Source organism: Orycteropus afer, unplaced genomic scaffold (assembly GCF_000298275.1).
Source record: "Orycteropus afer afer isolate SDZICR_OR568_19922 unplaced genomic scaffold, OryAfe1.0 scaffold00007, whole genome shotgun sequence".
Taxonomy (NCBI): Eukaryota; Metazoa; Chordata; class Mammalia; order Tubulidentata; family Orycteropodidae; genus Orycteropus; species Orycteropus afer.
The window spans coordinates 20,607,947-20,629,581 of record NW_006921594.1 but is presented as its reverse complement, the minus strand read 5'-3'; the positions used below and the strand labels follow the sequence as shown (position 1 = coordinate 20,629,581).

General features: G+C 37.3%; 1 protein-coding gene across 1 annotated transcript in view; it reads left to right on the top strand.

The window, feature by feature from the left end:
* MAGI2 (membrane associated guanylate kinase, WW and PDZ domain containing 2) overlaps positions 1-21,635 on the top strand; it is a 1,828,989-nt gene that overhangs the window by 563,765 nt on the left and 1,243,589 nt on the right. Inside the window, exon 2 of the mRNA XM_007945217.1 lies at positions 4,061-4,177. Within this exon, the coding sequence (XP_007943408.1) occupies positions 4,061-4,177 (117 nt within the window). The remainder of the gene's footprint in view (positions 1-4,060; positions 4,178-21,635) is intronic.

The window sequence follows — 21,635 nt, the reverse complement described above, 5'->3', positions numbered from 1 at the left end:
GAAACGACTCGACGGCACTTAACAACAACAACATCTCTATGGAAGTAGATTGCCCAGTCTTCCTTCTGAGGACTGGCTGGTGGGTTTGAACTGCCAGCCATCTGGTTAGCAGTCAAATGCCTTACTCACTGTGCCACCAGAACTCCTGCATAGACCAAGAGGCAGTCATTAAACAGAACAAGGGGATACTGCATGGTCTAAAATCAGAAAAGGTGTGCATCGGGTTGTATCCTTTCACAATACTTATTTTATCTGTATGCTGAACAAATAATTCAAGAAGCTGGACTATAAGAAGAACATGGTATCAAGACTGAAGGAAGACTCATTAACAACTAGTGTTAAGTATATGACACAATCTTGCTTCCTGAATGTAAACAAGAGTTAACGCACTTTTTGATGAAGATCAAAGACTATGGTCTTCAATATGGACTACAACTCAACATAAAGAAAACAAATACACTCACAACTAGACCAATAAGCAACATCTTGATAGAAGAAAAATTGAAGTTGTCAAAGATTTCTTTTTACTTAGATCTACAATCAATCTTCATGGAAACTGTAGTCAAGAAACCAAAAGGGCTTATTCATTGGGTACATCTGTTGCAAAAGATCCTTAAAAGTGTTAAAAAGCAAAGATATTACCTTGAGGACTAAGGTGTCCCTAACTCAAGCCATGATATTTTCAGTCATCTCATATGCATGCAAAAAATGGAAAATAAATAAGGAAGACTTAAGATGAATTGATGCGATTGAATTATGGCATTATAAAGACTTTCAGATATACTATGAACTGTCAGACAAACAAACATATCTATCTTGGAAAAAGTACAACCAGAATGCTCATTGAAAGGATGGTGGAACTTCATCTCATATACATTGGACATGTTATCAGGAGAACCAGTCCCTAGAGAAGGACATCATGATTGGTATAGAAGAAGGACAGCAAAAAAGAAGACCCTCAACTTGATGGATGGACACAGTGGCTACTACAACAATGGGCTCAAGCATGTTGTTCTTGTTAGGTGCCGTCAAGTCACCTCTGACTCATAGTGACTCTATGTACAACAGAACGAAGCACTGCTCTGTCCTGTGCCAGCCTCACATTCCTTGCTATACCTGAGCCCATCATTGCAGCCACTGTGTCAATCCATCTCGTCGAGGGCCTTCCCCTTCCTTTCTGACACTCCATTTTTCCAAGCATGATATCCTTCTCCAGGGAATGGTCCCTCCGACAACATGACCACATTAGGTGAGACAAAGTCTGGCCATTCTCAATGCCAAGGAGCATTCTGGCTGCACTTCTTCCAGGATAAATTTGTTAGTTCTTCTGGCAGTCCATGGTACTTTCAGTACTCTTTGCCAACACCACAACTCAAAAGTATCAACTCTTCTTCAGTCTTCTTTATTCATTGTCCAGCTCTCATATGCATATGAGGTAATTAAAAATACCATGGCTTGGGTTAGACACACCTTTACCTCCAAAGAGACATCTTTGCTCTTCAGCACTTTAAAGAGGTCTTTTACAGCAGATTTGCCCAGTGCAATATGTCATCTGATTTCTTGACTGCTGCTTCCATTGGTGTTGATGGTGGAAGCAAGTAATGTGAAAATTTTGACAACTTCAACCTTTTCTCCATTTATCATGATGTATCTGTTACATATGGAGTCATTATGAGTCAGAACCTACTCGAAGGCACCTAACAACACCACAATGGCTAAAACATATAATGAGATGGTAAACTGGAGAGCAAGATAAGAACTGATTGGTAAAGATACTGTATAAGGTATGAAATCCAGGAATTACTAAGAAATGAAAAAAAAAGAAAACAGAGTTTTCCAAGGCTATAAATCTTTAGGGAAATAGACTACCTCATCGTTTTCCTATGAAGCAGCAGGTAGGTTTGAACCTCTGACTTTTTGGTTAGCAGCTGAACACTTTAGCCACAAGAGCTCCTTAAGACCAAGGGAAGAAAACTGAATTTTAGAATTTCTGAATTGTTAACTATTTCAGTGTGATGCCAACAAACCCAAGACACTGGGAAACACAGAGTAATTGATGGTGTATGTGATGACAGCTTTAAATGATTTTCATTTCTGACTTCCCTGCTTCTTTGGCTGAGGAAATGGTTTTAAATTTGGAAAATTATTTGGGCAAGTGTTCTGTATGAAATATTTATGTAAGCCTACCAAGCAATATGTTTTCCTTTGGTGTCATTTATTTTCTGCTGTCATATTATACTGGATAGGAAAAATAGATTAAGAGACTATTTGCTCAAATATGTAAGAAATATTGTTTGGAAAGGAAGATTATTGTAGTCAACTTGGTTAGAAATGCTTTTTCGTATAGAATCTTACTGAAGCTGTACTATCAGATTAGGTAGAAATATAAATAATAGCTTTTAGAAACTTTAAAAATGTTATAATATATAACATCCAAATATATTAATTACTGTTTGTATAAAAGATGTTTGTGTTGCATATATATTATATACCCACAAGATTTCCTTTTATGCTGTTATGGTGGTACAAGTAAATTTATGAATTTTAATTCTGAAATTGAAAAGGATTTGAAGAGAATATAATTTCTGTGATTATCATAGATTTTCTATTTCCCATATCTTTAGTTCTTACCTTGCCTGGATTGCCCCAATATGTTTGATTTAAAAAATCAAGAATATCAGGAATTATTTTTATATTTATATGGGAATATTGACTTGCACATTCTTTCAACTATAAAGAATACTTTTAAAGAAAGGTCCTTAAGATAAATCTTAATTTATTGGTCATTTCTTCATTTGATTTTAATAACAAATAGATTCAAAATAGTGCCTGTTGGTAAAGGAAGAAAAAAAAAAAAAAACACCTAAATTATTTTCAACTTAGTTTATCTAACAGATTTGTGGGATGGTAAGTCAGGTGCAACACGGGAAAGAGGAATCAAGGAAGCCATCAAGGAAAAGTAACAGGTTCATTATCCTCAGAGTTTAGAGAGCGGGAGACACGGCACACATGACACAGGACCACAGAGGCAACTGCGCCTAGGTATAAGGTAACAACATGTGGGAATTGTAGGAGAGGACTTATGAATGGCACGTTGGGGAGAGTTAGGTAGGTTGAGTTTGTTCCTGGAAATTGAACATTTTGAATGCTTCTGCTGGCTCAGGCAGCATACGAATGTTCCCTAGTTATTGAGTACCTGGCCCTGGGCTACATAGTGGTCCATGAATATGAGAACTTGATGATAGGAGTGGTTGCAGATCGGACTTAGTCAGCTTTTCAAAAAGAGAAAAAGACCAGCCTCCAACCAGGGCCTCAAAACTGTGTCAAAACAGCCTTTTAAGAAATTGCATTATACTTGTCTCTAGTTAACAATACCTGTACATATTTTATCAGACAGAGAAATTTCTTTGAACGATTTATTTTATAAAGAGAGTAAAAGAACGAACATTTCTGTAATTTCTTTTCTTTTAACAGTTTTGTATCACCCTACCTATGTAAGTCTAGAGTAACTTTGAACAATTTAAATGTATTTTAAACATACAATGAGAGACCATGATGCTTTAATATTAGTTCAGGTATAACATGTACCTTTTACTATAATACACACTTCATACTAAATGAAGAGTAAGTTAAAGAAAACATGCAAAGCACTGAACACAGAACTGGCCAATGATTTTTAACTCATTGAATATCACCAGTTTTATTATTATGGCAGTAAATATTTCAGAGGATCATAGGAACTATTTCAAATAATACAGCTCATTCCTGTGGCTTCTAGTCCAACAGTAGACAGGTATACAGGGTGAACATTTATATTAAGTAGATACACTCCTTAGAACAATGAATCATGGGAAAATAGAAGGGCAGTATTTGCACAGGGAGCTAACTCAGGGGCAGGAATGCATAGTAAAGAAGGATGCAGGAAGATGTAACTACTAGGGAAGTGGGAAGAAATAAATAATACATCTTTTAATGGTTACATGAGTATATTTAGGACAGGCTCAAATTATATAAAATATTTTACAACATTATTTAAAAAAAAAAATCTTTATTATTTTAGGAGGAATTGTTGATAAGGATCTTCGTCACTACCTCAACTTACGATTTCAGAAGGGTTCTGTGGACCACGAACTTCAGCAAATCATCCGTGATAACCTCTACCTCCGCACCGTGCCGTGTGAGTACCATGGCGATATTCTTTGTATGCTAGCAGATAAATGTTAAGTATCTATGGCTTCAAAGAAAAGTTAAATGACATTGATTTTTATGGTTGACTTTTGGAAGAGATTGATTTGAGGTTTTAAATGCAACAACTTATTACTGCAGTTGGTTTATGGTGAAGTCATAGGCAGAAGAGACATGTGATTTTCAAGGTATGAAACCTAATTGGTTCCTCCAATTAGTATTGAGAAACATTAATTCTAGTCCAATTTGGTGGTGATTCAGAATGAGTCATGATTAGGGCAGAATTCCACATCAGGAGCCAGAGAATGCAAATTCAATATATTAGATGAAACAGCTGTTTTGTGAATACAAGCTTCTACAACTATCTCCAAACTCATCTCTAGTGTGCAGCAATGTGATCAGGTGAGAAGACAATTTTTCATTGAAAAGTAAAGCAAAGTTGTTCTGTAATTCTTAGAAAATGATGATGTTGACTGAGTGTTGGGGCAAATTTCCTGATACATCATAAATCTCCACACAGTCACTGATGAGGAGCAGTACTCCTTCTGAAGAGAGGAATTGGTAAAATGTAGAAACTCACAAGTCACAAGACATCCATGTCTCAGATTATTTGAGAATCCTGCTACCTTTAGGACAAATCATAGACTTTTCCACTCAGATCCTAGATCTTATATGGTATCAAAATCCACTATTTTCAGGGAGAGTCCAGGAACTCCAGAGATTTTCCATTCTCTCTAGAACTCTAGTCTCTAGGTGTTATGTGTGTTTCTTTTTTTTTTTTACTCCAAACTAATAAACTCAAAGCTATGGACTCTGGAAAATTGATACTAAAGAATGAAAAACTTGCCTAGGTCTAACGAAATGACTAAGAAAAAAAATCTAAGTTTGAAACACCAGAACTATTTGAACCACCACAACTATGCAGGTATAGTACATGGATGATTAGACTGAAATATTGCAAACACACAGGAACTTTAAAGACGGACACTTCACAACCAACCCCCCCCTTTCTTTTTTCCCCTACATTGATTTTAGGAGGGGTGGACTCTTGCTATTGTTAGCACTAAATGTTCATCAAAACAAAAATGTCAGGGCACCACTAACCACTATTCCTAAATGCGAATGCTTCCCAAATGACATCTTGTCAGTCAAAAGGATACCTCTGTCAGTGAGTGTTTGTTAAGTGAACAGACTTTTGGACTTTTGCTTTAAAACTAGAAGTTGAGAAAAGTGCATTCTTAAACTTGTAAGTTTGACATTAGAGTGATGGGCAGAGGAAGATGGATTAAACTAAGTGACTGAAGTATTTATAAGGTAACGGGTGGACGCATTTTCAAAGCTGTGATGTTGTCAGTGCAGCCGTGAGAATTTATCTTTTGTGGCATGAAAGAAAGGAGATCTGAAATACTGAATAAAGAATCCAGGCACTTTATTATGTTTAAAAGCTGAGGGGAATAGATAAGAGGCTGACATTCAGGAATACTTGTTAAGGCAATGATAAAAAATAAGAATGGCTTAATTAAATATGAAGATAATAGAAGTAAATTTTGCATTAGTTAATTAACTTCTTAAATAAGTCATCTTTCTTTAAAGTACCAAAATAAGACTATGGAGGAAAAATAAATATCAGGGTAAAATAACTAGGCTTATATGAGTAAACAGAAAGAGTGTGGAGATGTGATTTCAGTACAAGGTCATAAAATCAATTAGAAATCCTTGAATAGCTTCTACATAGGAGATGATTAGAAACTCAATGAATTTGAATATTATGATGTAACAATTGTTCTTTGAGTTAGCAGACAACACTTCTAATAGCCAGTTCCAATAACACCATTCACAAACAATGTTTTTTAAGTTGGCATATATATAATATATTTATATATACCATATATATGACATATGTATATATACCATATATATGACATATGTATATATATATATATCATATATATTACATGTGTATATCATATATATGATGTGTATATATCATATATATGACATATGTATGTATATATCATACATACATATATATATTTTAGAAATTATTCTGTTAGGTATTTTTTTATTGTGATTTGGGTGAAGATTTACAGAGCAAATTCACTTTCCATACAGCAGTTCACATATACTTTGCCTCATGTCATTGACCACAGTTTACCACAATGCAACAGCTCCCCTCCCACTTCCTCCCCATAGTTACCTCTTTCCAGTGTCCATCCCTCCATATACTCCTGCCCCCTGAGCTGTCTCCCTGTGCATAAGCAGCCTTTCTTTCTCCCATGATTGTTCTCTCCAAGGAGTGTATCTACTTGAGGTAAATGTTTAACTCATATGCCTGTATTTTGTTTGGCTGGAAGCCACAGGTGTGGGTTCAATTCCAGACCTGAAGGGCAGCTAGGGGACATAGTCTCAGTGGTTCCACCAGGCTCTGTTGGACCAGCAAACCTGGTCCCCCCCCCTTTTTTTCCCCCTCCAAATGATTTTGAGTTTTGTTCCACATTGTTCTCCCTCTCTATCAAGGATCTCCTACATAGATCCCCTTCCAAGTGGATGACAGTGGTAGCCAGGCACCATCTAGTTCTTCTGGTCTCATAGTTGTATAGATTGCAGATCAGATGGTGTACCAGTTTCTAGGACTGATTATTTCCATTAATTTTGGTTTTCTTCATTCTTTGCTCTGGATGAGGAGAGACCCATCGTTGCATCTAGATGGCAGCTTGCTAGCTTTTAAGATCCCAGTCGCTACTCGCCAAAGTAGGAGGCAGAACAGTGTTTTGTATATGTTATGCCAATTGAGCTTGATGTCCCCTGCGACTGTGGTCCCAAGCCCGCAGGTTCAAGTACTCGGTCCCTCTGAGTAGCTGGCTGTGACCAAGTAGTGACCACAACTTTGCCCCTTGTCAGCTCTACTATACACCTGGGGATTCTGATCATTCACATAAACTTATAAGACCATTATCTGCCAACCCTATATATGTTCTTGGATACACTCCCCATTTCATAGACATGCCTAATCGTTTAGCCTGTCTACCCATCTATCCATCCAAATACCCATGTTTGCCTTCACTGACAACACAGTACTGTATGTACAAAAGGGTTCATATTTGTTGTCTGTACCTCCCATGTACTTCTCTATGTCTTTCTCATCCTCAATGCTGCCATATTGGTCACTCCCATTTGGTACATTGCCCTTCTCTTCACCCAAGCCCATATTTATCTCTATCTAACAGCTTTCCCTCCCCTCCACTCCCACCCCGGGTAACCAACAAAGAAAATTTCCTTCTACAGATAAACCTTTCCTTAACTTTTACAATAATACAATATTTGTCCTTTTTTGATTGACTTATTTCACTCAGCATAATGTCCTCCAAGTTCATCCACGTTATGTGGTGTTTTGCAGATTCTACATTATTCTTTAGCATTGCATAGTATTCCATTGTGTGTATGCACCATAGTTTGGTTATCCATTCTCTGTTAGGGATATTTTATATTATCTATTATCACTTCTATACTTCCTTCCAAGGAGTGGCTGGTGGGTTTGAACTGCCACCCTTCTGGTTAGCAGTCAAGTGCCTTAGGCACTACGCTACCAGAGCTTGAAAGGAAGGTTGGGCAATCTACTTCCATAGTGATACTGCCTTGGAAACCCAAGGAAGGGTCTCTATGAGTCAGATCCAACTCAATGGCACATACCACCGCCAACAACAACAACTTCTATACTAATGAATTGGACCTGCACAATCCACCACCTTCACTCAAGATATTTTTTAATGAAATGTTCAGACATTTTTGGTAAGGGGTGCATCAGCCAGGTGAAAAATACTGCCATTGTTTAGAAATTTACATGTGAATCTAGCTCATCTTTTGGTCTAGAATGGGAGTCCATTTGCTGCATATTCTCCTAGGTCAGAAAATTCTCATTGAGTTTTAAGAATCCAGCATCATAAAAAGAAAGTACTGAAGAGCATATCACTGCTCATATACATGAATAAACTAATATGTATACACTCACATTCACTAAAAATGGCATCAGAGATAGATTCTGGATAACTTCATTAAAACAAAATTGTAGTCAACTTGTAATGGGGGAAGGTGGATTAATTTAAAAAAAATAAATAAATACAAGAGCCAGCTGAGTACTGCTGATTACTACCAGTGTGTCACCTGCCCACCAATAGCTACAATTATGAAGTAAGGAGTAAAGCCTAGAAGTAGAACTTCCCTGATGCCTGGTGGTTAAGAGGGATTTCTGGGGCTAGGGCTCCAGACCAACACCCATGCACACACATACTCAGCCAAATTCAGCTTGGCTGCAGTATTCTTGTCTAAAGGAAGTCTGTAACCTGCTGCTAGCTGGTTTATGAGCTAAGCATGGGAGGGACTTGATAAAGATTACCGCTGATCCTTAATTAGAGATAATACAAAATCTCATCAATCTCTCTCACACACTTCATCCCATAAAGGGTTAAGTATATTAAGATTTTTCATCCTATTTCCAAAAAACATGTCTCAGAATCTAGTATTTTAAGCATTTTAAAAAGCTATATACCTATAGGCAGAAGAAGTGCAACTAACTCCTTAGTCACTGTTTTTGGATACATCACACTTATGTACACACACACACACACACACAGAGCTTGGTTGTGATTACTTTATCAATCTTTCAAATAGGATTATAGAGAAGATTCCTAGGGACTTACTCTTGTTCTCTGGAGAGCATAAGCCAGTCCCACAACCCATATCCATGGAAGAGCAAAATCCATCCCTAAATCTGTGTATTTTAATTGCTAATTGTACAATCTGTAAAGGGAAAGTAAAGGTTTAAGAAGGTTGTGATGTCTTAAAGTAATAGTTTTGTTCTGTTTTGTGTTAGTTTCAATGTTGTAAGACTGCAAAACTTTCTATTTAATTTCACAATATAAAGGATTTTTATGTAATTGAACTTGAGGAGAAATGAGTAAATGATGATGAGACAACATTGTTATAATCTGGAATATGATAAAGACTAACTGGGAAAAACTTACATACATAAAAGACTCAAAATGCTTAGGATATCCATCATATGGGATTTCAGTTACCCTGATAGTATACAAAAGACAATTTCAGAAACAGTAAGTTAGCAGACATCTTTTTAAAGATTATATAGGATTGTTTCGTCATAGCATCTTAAGTAGACAAAGTTAAGGCAATATGGATTGTCCCTTGGGTCATATAGATTTAAAAATTATATGAGGAAAGTTAATGGAATTAACATGAAAAGTATTGGATTAATTTGGAAAATTTTAAAAAGAGTAAAATGGAGTTTATTTTAGGTTTAATATTCTTCTGAGCATAATTGTTATATACATTTAACTTGAGTCTAATCAACCACAATAAAACCAATTCTGCTTTTTAAATATGAGAAAAAAAAATCACTGTGATTTATTGATAAAATTTTAGTCTTTTCTATCCTTCAGTTTATTATAAATACAAATTAATTTTTGAGGTAGCTGTAAGCACAGATATAAATTTTAGACACTTTATCCCATTATACCAGATGACATGGGGAAGGACTTCAATGGCCCATTTAAAAAGTTTCAAAATGAAATGGAATGTAGTTAAAATTAAACTTTTCTCCCAACAGCATACTTTGTCATCTGGTGAAGTGGTTTTATTGGGAAATATTTTAAATTTATTTGAAGCCAAAAGAAATACCAGTGTGTATGGAGTAAAAGACAAAAATCAGTAACATTAAAGGTCTAAAACTATTCCATAAAAAGAGTATTAAAAGGAACACATAGATTTTAGATATGAAAAAAATTATTTTATGGAAGTGCTGATTGAGGTGTAACTCACAAGGATGTGTCCACTTATTTAAGGACTTACGTTAGTATAACTAAGCCGTGTTAAAAAAGAAGGATTGCCAAGGATAAAATTGTAAAGTTTTGAATATTTTTTTTTTAATTTTTCTGATAGTTGTGCTAAATTGTCTTTGATGGAAAAGCAGAAAAAAGCAGGATATTTAAAAGTTATGGGGAACTGCTTTATGCTACGGAGAGCAGTTACCAACACTTCAGAGGTATAATTAGTCAAGGAGGCAACGTCTTCTTCCCCTGATTATAAATTACATATGAAAATATGGCCTGCTATTTTGGGAGAGGCTGTTGACCACACATCTATTAAAAAGTACATAATTAGGACAGGGCTTTGTAGTACATTATTTAGGGAAAGATCATTTTAATTCTTGAATAAACATGAATACTTTTAAAGCTTGTAAAAAATATGTGTAAATATACAACAAAGCAATATATTTTTGTAAAGATAAATGATTTAATTGAATATTTCTAATTTCTTGTAATTTAGTCAGGAAGGAACAGTTTCAAGTTCAAGTTTCAATGTGTTAAGAAGGTAGAGAAACATCAATTTATGGATTAGATTCCCCCCCCCCATAAAAAATATGAATGGAGTAAAATTCCCTGAAGAGAAGGTGATCAACAACATTAAGTATTCAGAATACCTCTAACCAATGCAGGCTGTGAGCTGGAATTATAGGTTGAGCTATAAGTAGGCATGAGGAGCTCTGGTAGCATAGTGCCTGAGGCACTTGACGGCTGGAGGTTGAAACCCACCAGCCACTCTTCAGAAGGAAGGTCGGGCAATCCTACTTCCCTAGTGATACTTACTGCCTCAGAAACCCAAGGAGGGGTCAGTAGGAGTCGGGGCCGACTTGACGGCAAATAAAAACAATAACATAAGTAGGCACATGGGGGGATAGAACTAAGGACATGGGATCCAACTGAATTTTAAACCAACATATTGCAACAGCTGTACGTTGTACAACTTTTTTAACCTTATTTTAATGCTTAAAATTTTTCGAAGCTCTTTTCTGAAATAGATTTGAGAATGTGAATCATTTAGTTCTACAATTATTTCAAAGTCACGTTTCCAAATTTTTGTTATTTAAAACAAATTTTATTTTTAAAAATAGCCTAATAGTATTTGGTGCTAAGTGTGGGGATAAGGGGGACAATAAATATGATTATTAATTAGCATTGTGGGCCAAAATGGAGAGAAATCTGTAAACAAATGAAAGTAAATTTTTTTTGAAAGATTTATAAACTGCCTTAGAAGGCCAGAACCTCCTCCCTCCAAAAAGTCAAAAGCATTTGAGCCATAGCAAATCCTTGAAAGAATTCTAGTCATTTACTCTTTCAGCTGGATGCCTAAATGTACTTATTAAAAATGTGCTGCTACTTTATAGAAAGCTGATTTGGGCTTATCCCCCCAACCCTTTCACTGAAAATAGTACAATTCAGTTTCATGTCATGTGTGTGAAAGTACAGCAGATCTTATGCTCTTTTCATTGAACAAAACAAATGCATCTTTCCTGGTCAGATAGTGGCATTCATTGCTTTGGTTGACAGAGTACCTTACTGGGGAGAAATGGCTTTAAAATACTGCTTAAAATGTAATCAAGGAGCATTGAAGTGATTGTACTGATTTATCCTTTTGACACCACAGAGCACTAGTTTTAGAATAAAAGAACATTTTTGTTACAAAAGGAAAGCAAATAAGCACTAACAGTGAAAATCTTTCTGATATTCCCAAGCATATAAAATTTTCCTGCCCTAACTTGATTGGCTTTTTCTGTTGTTGTGACTCAATCTTTCACTTGTTTCCCCCCCTCCCCTTTCATTTGTATTTTTCTCTTTCCTAATCATAAAAAGGAGGCTCCCCCCAGGAAATTTGAGTTTGTGGGCCACAGACCAAGTGAGCAAGTGGGATGTTCACCCTTGGGTTTCACTGGCCCCAGCAACTGGTTAAAAGAAGCAGAGGTAGGTCCTGAAGCCATTTTCTACCTCCAGAAAAGCCCAGCCATAATTTCAACAGAATTTATCATACTTGCCAGAGAGCCCAATATATGCTCCACAGACTTCCTAGGTACAGTCCTTTGGCTATTAGAGGGTCAACAACACATCTGCATCTTACCTCATTGCACCCTTTTGGAAAAGAAATAATGAGGAGCTTGTCAGGTCCAAGCCAACTTTAGTGCCAAAAGTCTGCTGAAAAGTAGCTGGGCTGTTTGATGATTATATAGCTGACAAAGGAGTAGGCAGATGGCATTCGATGTTGGTGTTACTATGGGACTTTAAGACTGTAGGTTTTTAGTAGGCCATTCAATTTCTGACTCAAATACCCTGAGTAAAAAGAACAATTAAAAAAAAAAAGGAACGCTAATGAAAGTTACTGACATTCTAGTGAGGTAGTCAAATTTATACACAAATTACAGTTTAGCATTGCTAGATCAGGGTAAGTAGTAATAACGCTTCCTTTATCTATTGGCAATATGGCACTATGGAAAGAGCGCTTATCTAAAAATTGAAAGCCAATATCAACATTATGAACAGGCACTGCACCTAACTATCTATAAGACCTTGGCAATGAACTTAACCTCTTTAGGGTTCAGGAAATGGAATGAAATGAACTCTAATGTTTCTTTCTGCTCTAAAATTACATGGTTTTCTGATTCTACTGGCTTGTTTTCTTTATCTTATCGTTATTCAAATCAGTTCATCAAATTGGCTTAAATTATTCTGAGTATGGAATGCCCTTGATCCTGAGCAGGTGTAAACAGCTTATGGAAACTGAAGATATATCAAACACAGCAGACACTTCAGGGGAAAATAAAGAGCTGGGTTTAAATTAAGTGCAGTTCTGGATAAAGCCAGCCATGCGCGTACTTTCAGATTTTCCTATGAATGTCAACTTAAGGATGCCATCATAACTCTGATGTTCCTTGAAATCTGTCTTCACTATTCATGAAACTCTGAAATATGGTCCAGTCTCAGTAAGTGGATGGGAAAATAAACATAATGAGAAATACAAAGCTTTTAAAATTGCTCTCCTCCTTGGGAATGTGTAATGAGTTGAGATGTGACATAAAGACTTCTGAAGCATGAGGTGTACTGTTATGAAAATGTGATTGTAATCTTTATGATAGGATGTTTAACATGAAATATGGTGTCTTCTTATGTTGAACTTTAATAAATGTCACTTATGCAAGTGAATGGCCCTGGGTGAAGGCCCAACTAGATCTAGTAATGGGAGGCTAAATCCGTGCTCAGTACGATCAAACTCGACAGCACAAGTGAAAAATTTAGGAAAGTCAGTATGGTTTCTCATACCAAGTCATTAAAAAGTAAGACTGATGTAGGATCATCACCTTTCAATTTAAAAAAAAATAAAATAAAATAGATGTCGCCTTTCTTCAGGCAAGTCAGAAGTCTAAAATTGGACAGATTCCCAGTTAATCCCTCAGTTTCTATTCCGAGCCTTGTTACCTTTCCTTTTCAAAGGCTAGCTTGCAGGAAGGTTCCTTGTTATGCACACAAAATCAGCAAGTACCTGCACAATCTCTGTCAGAATGAAGCTAGAATTTCACTTGCTGCTTAGGAAAAACCATTTGTATTGTAAATGGCAATTCCTTAACTTTCCTCCAAAGTCAAGAAAGAAGTAGAGAGCTCAGGCCATTCTATGTGTATTTGTCCACTTCAGTTTCTGGTGGGAATTCTGGTTCCTTTTCTCTTCTTGTTAGACTCTCATAAAAACTGTGCAGATCAGTAAGGGACCTGCATAACTGGAGGAAAACTGATTCACTACCTGAATCCAATTCACCTTTGCATTCCCAATGCAAAGTAATGGTTGGTGTGCACCAAGCCAGGGCCAGCCCTAGCTATAGGACCACATGAACACCAACAAAGACAATATTTCAATAGTAATCACAGTTTACTGAGCACTTCCTACATGTGAGAAATGCTTTTCATCCACATCTCATGGAATCTTCAGAGCATCCCCGTAAGATAAGTGTTATCGCCCACCACAGAAGACATTAAGTATCAAGGTTAAAGTAACTGGCCTGATACCATGTACTAAGTCAGTGGAGGAGCAAGGGGTTCTTCCCCATGCAGGTCTGGCTCCCAACCCACACTTTATACATGAGAGAACTCTGTCGTGGAAGCTCTCAGAATCAGATGCCATCAGTATGCTTTCAAAGAGGTTCAGAGATAGATGCTCCTGGGGTAGAAAAAGAGGACTAGCTAGCAAAGACCCTGGTGGAGTGATAAACTATCTGATGAGCATGAATGAGATTCCATCAATAAGGGAAAAAAAAAAAAAAACTTCTTTTGCAAAGCAGATGTATACAGAAATTCCCACTTTTTTTTTTTTTTTTTTTCTTTAAATGCTTGAATTATTGTCAGGGATGTTTTTCAAGTGAAAGCCTCCACTGATGGATTAACTTTTATTTTTTTCTTTAACTTTTTATTGTAATATGGGTGAAATTTTACAAAGCAGGTTCATTTTAAATTCAACAGTTCATACATATTTTGTTTTGTGACACTGATTACACTCCTCACAGTGTAACAGCTCTCCTCCCACTTCCTCCCTGTGGTCACCCTTTGTGTGTGTCCTTCCCACCTATTCACTCCTACCTACCTACATTTCTCCCTGTACAAATGCTGCCCTTCTGATCTCCCATGGTTGATTGTTCTAAGCAGTGCATCTATCTGCTGCAGTTACCGAGCTTGAAGGCCTGTCTATTCTTCGGCTGAAAGTTAGCCACAGTGTGAGTCCATTTCCAGAACCAAAGGGTCACTAGGGGCCATAATCTCAGGGGTTTCACTGGTCTCTATCTGACCAGTAAACCTGGTCTTTTTTATCTTTGTTTTTTTAAATCTTGTTCCACATTTTTCGCCAACTCTATCTCACTCACTACCATCAAATTGGTCCTGACTCATAGTCGACCCCTCCTTGGGTTTTCAAGGCAGTATTTCTACAGAAGTAGATTGCCCAGTCTTCCTTCCGAGGAGTGGCTGGTGGGTTTGAACCACCAGCCTTCTGGTTAGCAGTCAAATGCCTTAGACACTATGCCACCAGAGTTCCTCTAATTCTGTTTATTATCTCTAACTTCTATCCCTCTCTGAGTGGTTAGCAGTGGTAGCCAAGCACAACTTATTTCTTCTGGTCTCAGGGTCATGTTAGCTAAAGTTCTTATCGTCTATTAGTCCTTTGGACTAATTGTTTCCATGCATCTTTGAATTGCTTCACTCTTCTTTGCTCTGGACAAGGAGAGAGCAATAGTTTCATCTTAAAAAGCTGCTTGCAAGCTTTTAAGTCCCCAGTCACTACTTACAATTGGTAAACTTTCAGTCACTGTTTTTCATCTTGACATGAGAGTCTTGATTGACTATTAATCAATAAAGTTCCATGTTGCATTTTCCCTTGCCAGTGATTTTGGGATATAAATTATCTAAGGGGAGATAAAGAAAATCTATAATTAATAAACATTTTATTCCAATATTTAAGGAGCTCTTGTGGCACAGTTGTTAAAGCATTTGCCTGCTAACTAAAAGGTTGGTATTTTGAACCTACCAGCCACTCCATGGGAAAAGATGAGGCAGTCTGTGTCTGAAAGATTTACAGCTTTAAAAGTCTATAGAGCAATTAGTTCTACTCTGTCCTGTAGGATCACTTGAGTCGGAATCAATGTGATGGCAGTGGGTCTTTTGGGTTTATTCCAATGTTTACTTTGCTATAGGAAGAAACATCAGATATTGAAAGGAGTCTAACTTCATATTCTGACCTTTGCTTATAAAAACTTATTGGGTCTCAGCTCTACTAGACTTCCTGTCTTTCATACTCTGAATGCAAATATAAATCTAAAATTCTAACTATATAAAACTCTATAAAAAAACCAAAACCAAAGTCAGCCATCAAGTCGATTCCGAGTCACAGCTACCCACTTTGGGTTTCTGAGGCTGTAAATCTTTACGGAAGTATAGCACCCTATCTTCCTTCCATGGAGCAGCTGGTGGGTTTGAACCATTGACCTGGTTAGCAGCCAAATGTCTTATCCACTATGCCACCAGAGGTCCTTATAAAACTCCATGAACAGATAGATGTTTATAAAAGTTGCCAGTTCTTCACCTGGGCATTTCAGAAAAGCATTTCTTTTGCAGATATGAGTGGGAATGGCAGAGGATATTGTGGAAAGAAGGGAATGAATTAACATTTACTAAACATCTATATAAGAAGCTCTGGTGGTACAGCTGTTAAAGCATCCAGCATATGAGCCTTTCCAGGTCACAGGTCCTCCCTGGGTGCTGGGTAATTCTCCAATTCTGGCTCATCAGGGCTGGGTTAATATGCACAGTGATATCTTTGTCCACTGAACAGTGTAAAACACCCTGGAGCCAATGAGCAATGAGTGGGCAGCCAATCTTAACTTATCCCACACTTGGTTATTTTATTGTTTTCAGTATCAATATATTTTTTTCTATCCTAAGAAACAAAGCAGGATAAATAATGTATCTGCAGAGTTCCACCCAAGAAATAAAAGCATACAAGTTAATTTAAACAGGAAGAGTTTTAGTTCAGGGAATTAGTTTCTTGCAAAACTGATGGCCAAATCAGGGAGAAGAGTTGCAGAACAGATCCTCAAGAATAATACTCTCTATCAAGATAGCATAGTGGCTAAGACACTTGCCTGCTAACCAGACAGCTGGCGGTTCAAACCCACCAGCCACTCCTCGGAAGGAAGGTTGGGCAATCCTACTTCCGTAGTGATACTGCCTCGGAAACCCAAGGAGGGGTCACTATGAGTCGGGGCCGACTCGATGGCATATAACAACAACAACAACAAATCAAGAATAATAACTGCTCTATCAAGAAAACTGCTACCTGAGAGGCATGCAGCTAAGATCTAGAGATCAGGAAAACAGAGGTAGGAAATTGCCACTATGGCAGGAGTTATCAAATTGATGTTTTGTGCTGTTGAATTGATTCGGACTCATAGCAACCCTATAAGACAGAGTAGAACTGCCCCATAGGATTTCTAAGGCTGTCAATCTTTATGGAAGCAGACCAAATCTTTCTCCCAACAAGAGACTAGTGGGTTTAAACCACTGGCCCTTTGGAGAACAGCTAAGCACTTAACCAATGAACCATCAGGGATCCCCCACAACTGCCTTTCAATTTCTAATGGGCTGGAAAATGGACACAGGACATCAGCTGTAGAAAATATCACATATCCAAACCTTTTATTATGAAAGTAAGTAGCACTTTTAAACTTTGTTTTTTTCACTTTACTGGGAATGAACCAATAGACATAAGTATCAGTGTCTTTAATTTTTGATAGATTACTCTGAATTTAATTTCTGTTTTTGATCAATCTATATTATTAATAAGCATTAATAATATAAATAATCATGAGCAGAACTGTGTGAAAAATTTACAGTGTTTTGTTTTGTTTTTTAGTAAAAATTTTATGTTATACTCTGGCTCCTAGCAATTGATAGGAGTCTCTGGGTGGTATATATGATTAACATACTCAGCTGCTAACCAAAACGTTGGAGATCTAAGTCCAGCCAGAGGCAATTTGGAAGAAAGACCTGGAATTCCACTTCCAAAAAAATCAGCCATTGAAAACCCTGTGGAGTAACTTCTACTCTGACCGATGGGGTTGCCAGGCATCAGATCAACTCCGTGGAAACTGTTGTTCTTACTAGTAACTGGTTATATAAAATCTGCAGGGAAATGTATTTGTTTTATGGAAAACTAGCATACTTATGTATTACTTATGTATTCGGAATTGTTCTACTCTACTTATAGAATGAGGCACTTTAAAATGTGTGTAAGAGTCTTTGTTCATTTTTTATTCACAACTTTATCATTACAAAAGTGTGAATGTGACACTAACAAAATTTGATTCATAATTATATTTCTCACATGAAAAAGCAATTGACAAAATTGCTTTCAGAGCATAATTTAAACTTGCAGCAAGAAAAGGAATCTTAATTAAAAGTAAGGAGTTGAATATATTATTTGAAGCACTACAGAAAATTAATTACAGTTAGAAAGAAGTAAGATGCTTTCGGCACTGAATGGTACAACATCTACAATCAGAGGTCAACACTGGCAGCTTTTTGTAGGTTCCATTATTTCTATGCCTCGAAGTTCACTAAGGTGTCTGATTATGGGTCTTTTGATAGAAGAAAATATATACAAAATGCAATTACAAGTAAAAAATGAATAACTGCAATTTAAAAAACTTGTATTTAAACCAATATGTTGATCTAACATTAACTTTGCAAAAAGATACCTGATTCTCTAACACAAACAAATGGAAAAAAAAATACTTTCAGTTATCCTATAGGCTGGAAGTCCTTTTCTTTCCAATGTAATTGTTCATAAAGTTATCTCTCAAACTCATTGATTGCAAAAAAAAAAAAAAAAAAAGATAGGTAGTTCAAAGTATCATTTTAAGTGTTCTACCCACCAGCCACTCCTCGGAAGGGAGGTTGGGCAATCCTACTTCCGTAGTGATACTCGGAAACCCAAGGGGGGTCGCTATGAGTCGGGTTTGACTCGAAGGCATATAACAACAACAACAACAATTGATAGTTAAACGGAGCTCGATGGCATAGTGCCTAAGGCATTTATTTGACTGCTAACTAGAAGGCTGGTGGTTGAAACCTATCAGCTCTGCAGAAGGAAGATGAGGCGATCTACTTCTGTAAAGATTGTTCTTGTTGTTGTTATGTGCTGTCGAGTCGGCCCGACTCATAGCGACCCCTCCTTGGGTTTCCGAGGCAGTTATCACTACGGAAGTAGGATTGCCCAACCTTCCTTCCGAGGAGTGGCTGGTGGGTTTGAACCGCCAGCCTTTTGGTTAGCAGTCAAGTGCCTGAGCCACTATGCTACCAGAGCTCCTTCTGTAAAGATTACCACCTCTGAAATCCTAGATTACCACCTCTGAAATCCAATGGGGGTTGCTATGAGTTGGAATCAAATTGATGGCAGTGGGTTTGGTTTTTAGCTTCTGTTGTTGTGTTTTGCCATCAAGTCGGATCCAACTCGTAGTGACCCTTTCTTGGGTTTCCGAGGCGGTATCACTGTGGAAGTAGATTGCCCAACCTTCCTTCTGAGGAGTGGCTTGTGGGTTTGAACTGCCACCTTTCTGGTTAGCAGTCAAATGCCTTAGGCACCATGCCAAAATAACCTATTGCATTTAAAGGGATTAGAAACTTAACATTTATATCTTTACTTTATTGTAATTCAGTTAAACTAACATTTATTGAAAGCTACTATGTTTGCATGGCCATCTGGCTGCTGTGAATATGCTTTCCACAGTGGATGTATCATTTGACAGTCCCACCAGCAGTATATCAGAGTTCCAGTCTCTCCACATCCTTGCCAGCATTTTTTATTTGCTGTCTTGTTGAACTTTGCTATTAGTGCTGGGGCCAGGTAGTATATCATTGTTATTTTCATTTGCATCTCCCTAATGGCATCTCTCTAATGGCTATAAAGGAGTTCTGGTAGCTTAGTGCCTAAGGCACTTGACTGCTAACCAGAAGACTGGAGGTTCAAACCCACCAGCCACTCCTTGGAAGGAAGATGGGGCAATCTACTTCCACAGTGATACTGCCACGGAAACCCAAGGAGGGGTCGTTATGAGTCGGGTCTGACTGGACGGCACATAACAACAACAACAACAACAATGGCTAATAATCGTGAGCATCTCTTCATGTGTTTGGCTGCCTGAATATCCTCTTTGGTGAAGTATCTATTCATGTCTTCTGCCTATTTTTTAATTGGATTGTTTGTCTTTTTTGTTGTTGAGGTATTGGAGTTTTCTATAAATTTTAGAGATAAGTCACTTGTCAGATATGTCATTGCCAAATATTTTTTCCCAATCTGTAGGTTCTCTTTTGAATCTTTTGGAGAAGTCTTGGGAAGCACATAAAAATTTAATTTTTAGAAGGTTCCATTCATCTTCTTTATCTTCTGCTGTTTGTGCATTTTGGGTTATGCTTGATAGTCTATTTATGCCATATATTGTGTTGTTGTTGTTATGTGCTGTCAAGTCAGACCCAACTCATAGCGACCCCTCCTTGGATTTCTGAGACAGTATCACTACAGAAGTAGATTGCCCAATCTTTCTTCCAAGGAGTGGCTGGTGGGTTTGAACTGCCAGCTTTCTGGTTAGCAGTCAAGTGCCTTAGGCATTATGCTTCCAGAGCTCCATGCCATATATTAGGGCCCCTAAATTTGCCCCTAGTTTTTCCTTGAATAATTTTATAGGTTTTTTTTGTTTGTTTGTTTGTTTGTTTTGTTTATTGTGATTTGGGTGAAAATTTACAGAACAAATTCACTTTCCATACAGCAGCAGTTCACGTACACTTTGTCTCATGACATTGGCCACAATTCACCACAGTGCAACAGCTCCCCTCCCACTTCCTCCTGACAGTCACCTCTTCCCTGTGTCCATCCCTCCATGTTCCTGTGCCCCTTGAGCTTTCTCCCTGTGCATAAACAGCCCTTCTTTCTCCCATGATTGTTCTTTCCAAGGAGTTTATCTACCTCATGTAAATGTTCAACTCTTATGCCTGTCTTTTGTTTGGCTGGAAGCCACAGGTGTGGGTTCAGTTCCAGACCCGAAGGTAACCACCCCTGGTAACCAACAAAGAAAGTTCCCTTCCATATATAAACTGTTCCTTGACTTTTACAATAATGGACTAATATAATATTTGTCCTTCTGTGATTGACTTATTTCACTCAGCATAATGTCGTCCAAGTTCATCCACATTATGCAGTGTTTTGCAGATTCTACATTATTCTTTAGTGTTGCATAGTATTCCATTGTGTGTATGTACCATAGTATGGTTACCCATTCCTCAGATGATGGACATCTAGGTTATTTCCATCTTTTGGCTATTGTAAATAGTGTTGCGATGAACATGAGTGTACATATGTCTGTTCTTGTCATGGCTCTCACTTCTTTAGGATATATATCTAGTAATGGAATGACTGGATCAAATGGTATTTCTATTTCCAACTTTTTAAGGAATCAGCATACTGCTTTCCACAGTGGTTTTACCATTTTACAGTCCCACCAGCAGTGTAGGAGAGTCCCAATCTCTCTGCATCCTCCTTGAGGAACTTTATAGTTTTAGGTTTCACATTTGAGTCTTTGATCCATCTGAAGTTAGTTTTTGTGTATGGTGTGAGGTATGGATCTTATTACATTTTTCTGCAAATAGATATCCAGTTTTGCCAGCACCATTTATTAAAGAGACCATACTTCCCCCATTTAATGAATTTCAGCTCTTTGTCAAAAATGAGCTGACCATAAGTCAATGGATCTGTTTCTAGGTTCTCAATTCTATTCCATTGGACTATATGTCTGTCTTTGTACCAATACAAGGCTGTTTTGATTACTGTGGCTGTATAGCAGGTTTTGAGATTCAGGAGTGTGAGACCTCCTATTTTGTTGTTCTTCTTCAATAGTGCTTTGCTTACTCAAGGTCTCTTTCCTTTCCATATAAAATTACTGATTGGTTTTTCCACATCCTTCAAGAATATTGATGGGATCTGGATTGAGATTGCATTGAATGTATATATTGCTTTGGGTA